General features: G+C 45.3%; 1 protein-coding gene across 1 annotated transcript in view; it reads right to left on the bottom strand.

Annotated features, from left to right (window-relative positions):
* Nucleotides 1-6,350: 6,350 nt before the first annotated feature.
* Nucleotides 6,351-9,213, bottom strand: part of LOC104127241 (sodium/hydrogen exchanger 2) — a 29,568-nt gene continuing 26,705 nt past the window's right edge. The window contains exons 11-12 of the mRNA XM_009639893.2: nucleotides 8,051-8,117; nucleotides 6,351-6,487 (exon numbers count right to left, since the gene is read on the bottom strand). Coding sequence (XP_009638188.2) covers nucleotides 6,351-6,487; nucleotides 8,051-8,117 — 204 coding nt within the window. The remainder of the gene's footprint in view (nucleotides 6,488-8,050; nucleotides 8,118-9,213) is intronic.

Raw genomic sequence — 9,213 nt, forward strand, 5'->3', positions numbered from 1 at the left:
CATGTTGTGGGGGCTATCAGAGGAGCAAACTCCTCCAGCCCCACTCAGCCAAGGGTCAACCAACCTCTACACCCCTCCTTGCTTCTCTATTTCCCCAGTGTTTGGGGAAAAAATTAGATAAAATTAAAATCCTTATAATAAGGATGGGTTTTCATAAGACTAATAGAAAAAATAGTTCCTATGCTCTTCAGAAAAACCATCTTTATTAATTATAAGATTCAGGCCCATTCTGGTTTCAAAGTGTAAATTAGTTCTTTGCTTTTCTTTTTGTGCAATCGTTTTGCTCACATAGATTTTGTACAACGCAATAGACAGCCTTGTTAATAGGACATACACATACTAGAAGAAAAGAAAGGGAAAAAAAAAAAAAAAGAAATGGCAAGAAAGCCACCAATAAATCATTCCACCATCACCCCCCCCCCTTCCTCTGCAGTAAGAAAGGGCTGGGGATTTTCTGATGAACTAATCAGAAAATGTGGGGTTTAAAAACCAAATCATTTCTGAGGAAGGGCTGGGGTGAGCAAGTACCTCTGGAAACATTTTAAGAGAAGCCTTTCTTAATTTTGCATGTTTCATTTCAACATTTTCCAAGAAAAAGTTCTGTTCTGGAGGGCAAACCACCTTTTTGTATCTATCAAAGAATGAAATCAATTATTAAATATGTAAATGGATGTAAAATTTTTAATAAAATGTATTTTTTAAATTATGAACGACTCATCCATATTTTTTCATTTTATCATTTTCCTGGGCTGCTTTATGGTGTTAACATCCAACATCCAGCATTCCAGCGTGTGGAGGCCATGAAGAAAGCACAGTGGGGCCGTGAGGACGGCCCAGTACCTGCCCAGCCTGAGCTCCACAACCCTTTGTGTGTTCGCAACATATTGTAGGATAGGGGGGAGAAAACAGGAATAACAGTGCTTTTATTATACAAAAATACTGTAGAATAAATCCTGACATCGATAGCAGATCTTCAATTTCCCTAGCATAAGGGGATTTCACTCTCCATCTCTCAGCCTCACCAAGGGCTCAAGGAGCCCTGATTTTACTCTTCCAGCAGAGATGGTCTTTAATTTAGAGAAGGGAAGGAACAGCAAGCCCTGGTACCGACACTCGTCCCACTGGCCCCAGGTCCTGCAGATGCTCTCCCTGGTCTATCCCACCCCCCAGCACGAGGTCCAAGCGGCACCTCCAGAAGGTGATGCAGCTCTTGGTTGGCCTGAATGACCATTAGGACCACACTTGTTTCCACCTACAAAGCATGTCTTTGCACCTCAAACAGGCTACTTTATACATGGGCGCTGGGCAGACCAGGAGCTCCTCTGCCAGCCTCCCCAGCCTGAAGGTGTTTTTGGAGGAAAGCCGTGGAGAAGAGGGGAACAATCACCCCAAAGAGCCTCCTCTCATCACTAGCCAGCACCTGAGTTAATATAACACCCCTGGAGCACTCTAGCTACTGGCTTAGGACACCCCCCATCCTAAAAACAAACAAACAAACCAAAAAAAAAACAACCAAAAGTAACATCTTACCACACTTTCTAAGCCTATAGAAACTGGTAATGATGTTGCTCGTCCTCTACAGCTTGTGTTGGGATCTCTGGTGGGCAACACCAAAGCTAGGTAGGTCTATTAACTGACCATCACCATGATCCACGCAAAAGTCAGATGCAAACATCATTTAATTAGCAAGGAAAACGACCCTCCCTTTCCTCCCTTACCTCCTCTGGTGCCTTCAGGGTCCTCTTATCCAGAGAGGTCCAACGAGGTTGCCACCGCAAACAGCACTAGGACCTAGGTGTAAGGAAAGGGGAGTCATACCCTGGGCATTTTAGTGCCCTTTATTTCCTAATTGACCCTGATGATTTTTTTTTTCTTTCCCTTAAGCTTTTAAACTGAAATTTGAATCTCCAAAACATCCACACTCTAGGCAAGGAGCTGGGGCTACTCAGCTCAGGTTTTTCACAGAATCGGTGTTTTACTTCTTGATTGTTCAAAGACTCAGCAGCACAGCCTGAGTTATTGTTATTTTTTGTGGTTTGATCCACGCTTGCAGAAAAATTATATATCATGTAGATGAGTCAACATATTTTCACTCTCTTGTGCTGAAAGCAGAGGATTTCTTGCAATTTTATAAAGCCGTGATTTCAGGGCTTCTTTCAGAGACTTCCCCAAGTCCCTTTGGAGATCTGCGTACCTTTCTGCATCGGAGCTTACCCTAACGGTCTCTCACGCTCTGAAAGATGTTCCACGTAGTGTTTCCTTAGGTAGATGGGGTGAACATCTCTCGTGGGTCTCTGCCTTTACTGTTGTCTCCACAAACCTCAGAAGAAGAAGAAGAAAACAAGAAGGAAACCAAAGCCATCCAGACCACAAGTGCTACCCAACCGCTACCAACTTCACCTTGGAAATGCCACCAACATCTCTGGGTGGTTTTGCAAAGAGCAGCCCCCCCGGCAAGAACTGGTGGGGAAGGAGAGGAATAGATATCCCCGTTGGCATTGGCCCCTTTCATTGTGCATTAAAATTATAATCACCAGTTTGTCTCCATCACATGCTCCTTTTTCACCTCTCCCGTCTACGTGTCTCTTTGAAGAAGCACATAAGCCTGGATGTTGAAAGATCCTTAATGGTTCTTACGAGGCTGAATACCCCCAGTACTTGATCTCAGGAGAAAAAAAAAAAGCTCAAATTTGCCTCACCTGCTTCTCAAGTGTTGCCAGTACTTTCCAGGATTAAGCCATGATAATCTCCTTAAGCAGCTGAGAAATAAAATAAACACAAGTGTGATTTTCTGGTAAAAATAAAAATAAAAATAAAGTCCACGTGCTGAACAGAAATGTTATTTCGAGTTGCGAGTGCAAGGGAGATTTATAGCCGGATTTTTAAAGGCAGCTGCTTGGTCTACATGCCCAGATTTTTCTGATGTAGTTTTTGGGCTCTCACCACTCCCCATCATTAGCAACTTTTGCCTCTTTTAACCTTAACTTTCAAAAGACTCCTGTAAACTTCCAGAGTAAGCACAGAGCAATAACTCTCCGAACTACTAAAGGAATCAAACCGATGCAATTTATTTCCACGGAACCATGCAATATTCAATGATACACTGAATCCATGTTTTTAACACTTTTTAAAGGACTAAAACCCTGGAAAGAATTAATTAGGCATGCTCTGAAGCCGGAGCATTTAACAGTTTTCCACTCGGTTGTAGAATTTTAAGACCACCAACATTGGATACTGGCAAAGATTATCAAAGGTATTCTGGGGCTGAAATACATACTAGTCAGGGGGCTTGGCCACGAAGCAACTGGAAAATACTTCATGAAAGCTTCAGCCGTGCTATTATATTCTGTAAAGAAACTTTAAGAAAAAAATCCATAGTATCTAGAAGGTTAAATCTGGGGCAGAGTGACTCATTGGGAAAGTATGTACTGCGCAGAATATTGTCTTCTCTGCAGATCGAGCAGATTGCTAATACAGCAGAGAGGTAGTTATGGGCACAGCACTGCAAAGCAGGGTTGAAAGGGATTAATGGGCTGGGATCCGTGCAGGATCCGGCTCCTGCATGTGCACAGGGTGGCGGGCGGCCACGAGCTGCTGAGCCGCACACCTGGAGCCGAGCAACATCTGGAATTGCTAGAAGGTGGGAGATCCTAGCATCAAAGTGTCTCTGGTTGTGCTGAAGTGAGATGTAAATGTATAATTTTGAAAAAAGGCAAGCAAAGTGGTGTTTTTCTTTTTTCCACATCAGACAAAATTTGTTCCGTTTCCTGGAAACGTCCTGATTTTTCCAACCGTTTCTGTTGCCTACTACAAAGAAATCTGCATGTGCCAAAACAGCGACCATTTGACAAGGCCCTTGGTAGCCCATAATAATATTGCAGAGAACTCATTTTACATGACAGGAAACTCGAGATCGTTATTGAAGTACCCAACGCCCAGAAGCGCGAGGGATGCTGTACAAGACAAAGACAGTACAGACACCCAGATATTTCAGGCAAGAGCAAGAGACTTCAGAAGCCAAAAATAATAATGATAAGTGAAAAAGCAAGAATTGGCCAAGGGATTTACAAAGTTTCTATCCTTGAGTAAAAAAAAAGTAATAATTAAGAACTCCTTGGCAAGCAACTTTATTTATTTTCCTTTTTGCTCCCCAGCTACAGAATAAAAAGGACCCATCTTAGTAAATCTTTCTATAGCTATTCACTATGCAGAACTTAAGGAGAAATTTTAAACACTGTGGACATTGAACTGCAGGTAAACAGTGGACATTTCAACCCCAGATAGCCGGGGACCTTCAGATTCAGCGGGTTTTTTTCCCTCTCACTTGCATGCAATTGCTTGTGCCCACAACGAGACCGTTTTCCTCACTCATTGCAATTTCTTGCCTTGCTCGTGATCGTGCGATCACCGACTGAGGGCTGCACGGGGCAGAGCTGAACGCGCCGCTGTTCGAAGCGGATCTGCTGGGTTTGCTGTGCCCGACCGATGGCACCCGGAGAGACAGCCGCACGTGTCACCAGCCACCGGTGACGTCATCGTGAGCGTGTCGCAGATGCAAGGAGGTAATAACTCTTAGATGATCTCATAACACAGCGTATTTAATTGAAATAGAAACATAGCACGTTACAACATATTCAGCTACGTTGTATATTACAACATACTCAAAGATGGGCAGTTTTCTAACCAAAATGTAGACAACTCCTCATGACCCCCATGCAAGACGGATTAAACCAAGAAACAAACCAAGATTTTAATAAAGTAACAGAAGACAACACTGGACTTAAATCAACAAATACGTGCATATATGCAGATACACACGCAAAATACACACGTGAGGCTAAAAGGTCCCAGCTTCGCTTGCAATGAGGTGAACGGGAGTGGCGAAGGGTGGCCGTCGAGTCAAAATGAACTACATCAGCCTATGGCAGGACACTGTAAAGAAGTTTGTTCTAATGAAAACGAGACCTCCGTGCCATCACAAAGCACATACGCACAATTTTATGTCTTTCATTTAAAATGAAAGCCTCAGCGTACCCAGCAGTGGTCTCCTAACGGAGTATTTCTGCACACAGGAGACTGGCTCTGGAAGTCCAAAAATATCATGGAGGGGAGTATGTGAATTCCTGCAGTTTCATTTATTTTTATTTCAGGAAGAGCCAATTGCTGAGATTAAATACTCTTAGATCCTTCAATGCAGAGGAAGGGGAAGAGAAAGAAAACTGTCGATGTTTGCAGTGCTAAAGCTTACCCTGTCGGGTTCAGCTAAGGACAAGAATTCAGAGGCTTGAACACTTACCTGGAGTTTCAAGGAAAATTACCCAAATGTGGAGATGTCCATCTTCCTCCGGCACTATCCCTGGAGTTTACCTGCATCTGCTCGGCAAAGGGGATTGCACTTTTCCTGGCAGAAGCGCTCCACGGCAGCAAGGTTTTGGGTCCCTCCCTCTGCCGCATCTTCTCAGGAGACACATTCAAACCTCCCCCGAGCCTGCAGCTCCCGGCTATGGCAGCAGAGACCATCTCAGAGGCCTTCGCGGGCTTGCTGCAGACAACCACCCATGGCACGAGCCTTGCCCATCTATTTAAGGGCTGGCACGCTCATCCCCTGCTATTGCCACTGGATTTGGAGCTTCCCTGTTTTATTTTTTTGAGGTGAACCACTCCTTAAATAATTTTTTTAAAAAATCAGTAAGAATATATTTCCCCCTTTTAACGCAGCTGTAGGAAGTTTTAATGAAAAGCACTGCGTTGAGGTGTGGGACAGTCCCTCTGGTAAGACACGACGCCCTATCTGACTACATGATTTAACTTTGGACTTCACGTGATTAACGTTCATAGTCAGGACCCATCAGTTCCTGAGGAACAAGAGAGATTTTTTGCTCTTTCTGCTCTCTTTCTTGGTGGCATGATCCATCGCTAATAAAACCCTCTTCGAGATTATAAAGTTTTTCCTAACATATAATCTAAGTGCTCCCCGCTGTTTAGTCTATCCCTGCTGACTAATGAGAAGATCTGATATCTCACCTTATTAAAACATCCTTTCTTGCAGTTGTAGACAGTTTCAGCAATTTTCCCAGGCTGAACAGATTAATTTTGCCTAGACATTTCTTAGCAATTCTCTCTCAGACGTTACCTTGCCTTGCTAGCGCTCAGCTGTGCATCTTCCCCCTTGGTCCCTGTTAAAAACCCAGCGTTGTGCAGTAAGAGCACGTGTTTCCCTGCAAACCACTCGGGATATTTTGCCCTGTCCCTTTCAATACGCATCTTATTTACATTATCTACATGTATAGTAGCCATCCACGAAACAGAGTCCGATCCCTCGTGGGAAGCCAGCAGCACCACTTCTGCTTTTACATCTCCAAGGTCAGCTCTTTCTCCATTTCTTTCTTCTCACCCCAGGCCGTACCGCTGGGCTGCGGCGGTGGGATGGCACACACCGACTTCGACCGGTTCCGTTGCACATCCTGAACCTTTTCCACATTCCCCACTGCAGGAAGAGAAAAACATCAACTTGGATGAGGAATGTTCTCCTTTGTGGGTCAACAGGAATGAAGAAATGCTGAGAGCTACTGAGGTGGCCGTTTGCTCATTGGGGATGAGCTATTCCGCTGCAAGGATCGCTTTTCAATTATAAAGTGGAAGACGAAGATCAACGTTTCAATGGAAGAAAAAGGGTTTAAATTGTCTTTTTTTTCCCCTATTTTGTACTTTGAAATATGTTACGTAACTGGGTCAATATCATAATTCTTTTTTCAGTCCCCACCAGCAACTTTGTGGGACAAAAATTCCTACCAGGGACTACACCTTACCATAGCTTTTCAAGACGTGGGTATGTCGGGGGCTGTTGTGCTCGCATTTTCCCTGGGGCAAAAAAAACCCACCCCAAAACCCACCCAGAAACATTGCTTTTTATCACTTTGCTCTGCTTACACTCATGTTTTCCTTCAGGAAGAACATAGTTTAAATGTTTATTATAAACTGGGGAATAAAATAGCTACATCCCCAGCAGAGGTCCAAGTTATGAGCCCACAAATGCCACACAATCGTGTTCCTTCCATCTACCCTCGCACACCCCTAGTGAGACACCTCTGCGCAGAGGAGGTGCCAGCTATTCTGTGGTTCTTTATTTAGCAAATTTAGACCCAGCACCTTAACCTATCTCAGCCCATATTGGGAAGCAACTTTTTTTTTTTTTTAAACATTATTTTCAACAAACAGTGCATCTTTTCAACCATCACTCGATGGTTTTCCACTTTCAACCATCACTCGATGGTTTTCCACTTTCAACCATCACTTGCATTTCAATAATACTGAACAAGCAAAAGAAACAGAACTTAATTTTTGGAAAGCATTTGGGCACGCACTTCATGTTTTGGAGTATCATTCATTTTTATAAGGTTTTAGTTTATGCATTAGTGTCACCACAGGCAGAGTGATCTGCAGTTACTGCCAAACATCTTAGTGCTTGCTGGAATGTAAGCATTCTTGTAAAGAATGGTACTGGTTTCAAATGCTTGCCTGGCTAGACATGGAAGAGAAGAAAACTGTGTAAATTCATGCACCCCCTTGCAGCACACGGGTAATAAGGAGGTCAAACACCTGGACTGGGATGCATTTCTCGCTGCTATGGTTCCCAGCACCACTGCCTGCCCCCAAGTAGCTGCCTGGAGCACCTTCCCTGCCAGCCATGCATCCCAGCGCACGCTGAACCTTGTCTCGGGTCAGGCTGGGATGGGGCACGGGGGCTGGGAAGGCTCTGAGCTCTGCTTGCCCTCTCGTGATGCTCATCTACAGACCTCCACTTTTTGTCCCCTGGGCTGGACAATGCCCCGGCCACCCTGGCTGCAGCCACCAGCCTGCGACACATACAGCCCAGGCCTTCCTGCAGCGAGGTAGGGAGGGCAGGAGGCTTTGCCTTGGTTCTCTCACAGATCCCAGCCCTGCGATGGACACACCACGGACCTCAGCACATCGCCCCTGCCACCGGCTGGACCATCCCACCAGGACAGGGCAGGGCGAGCAGGGGTGGGAGGGAAGCTCCCCAGCTTACCGGTCAAGGAGCGCCACAGCTTGGGCTGCGTGCTGGAGTCACCCTGCACCGAGTAGGAATCATCCTTCTGTGATTAAGGAAGAAAAGTACTTTAACGCATTTATGAAGATTGCTAGCAAGTCTGTTAATGACACTCGTGCTTCATAAACAAGCCATTTGCAATCCCCAAGGACTCCGTTTGCATTTGTTTTACTTTTGCCAAGAAAAACAAAAAGAACTATTGCTAAAAATAGACCAAATAGATGGCAGGAAATATTTACAGACGCTGATTTGTTTCAAATTGGTGGAAGAGGTCTGAGCTCTCCAGGAGCGATTCGGCAGATAGGATGGGAAGGAGCAGCCCTGGAGTGGGGAGGACGGGGGCAGGGGAATGCAGGAGGCAAAGCCCCATCCCCGGGACACGGACGTTTCTGACCTTGGCTGTTCCCCACCTTGGCTGCAGGCCAAGGAGGCAGGTAACGAGCTTGCACTAACGAGCTCCCTGTCCTTTCACTCCAGTGCTAATCTCCACCCTCCAGGAAAAAAATAAAAAAAATAAAAATCAGGTAGCACAATGCTGCCTGGATTGTTCAGTGCTTCTGTAAACTGGGAATAAGTCTCTTACGCAGCTGTGATTTGGCACCTCAGCCCAGAAACCCAGACTGCCAAAATAACTCTGGACACCTCCCAGCCTGGTTTTCTGTTTTGTTTCAGTTTGTTCTCCTCCCTCCCCTAACGAGGACCGATGCCCTCCATCCCTTGTTCCCTCTTTTATTGACCATTTTAATAACAATGCCTTCCCGGCTCCAGCAGCAGCGCCCGGTCCCTGGAAGGCCATTCCCAGGGGCATTTAACGATTCTCAGAGCATGCTCCATGAAAGGGCTCCGACATAATTACCAAAGGCAGTATGTCATTTACGCACATGGCTTACAGGCAGCTCCAAATAAGCTCCTTCTGGGGGAGTGTACTCGCCTTTTGGCAGAAGAAAAGAGGACGAAGTTGCCTGGCTACAGGTGCAAGGATTTTCTGGGTGCTCGGTGGTAAATAAAAGCTATCCTGGGTCTCAGAAACTGCCCTGCCAGAGTAGTCTGCATTGGATTCTTGCCTAAAATAAAGCAAGCCCAAAATCCGAGCAGCCTTCAGAGCCAGCGTGATGCAGAGCTCCAGGAAGCAGGCGCCTTCA

This window comes from Egretta garzetta, unplaced genomic scaffold (genome assembly GCF_000687185.1).
Source record: "Egretta garzetta isolate BGI_Z169 unplaced genomic scaffold, ASM68718v1 scaffold935, whole genome shotgun sequence".
NCBI classification, from domain to species: Eukaryota; Metazoa; Chordata; class Aves; order Pelecaniformes; family Ardeidae; genus Egretta; species Egretta garzetta.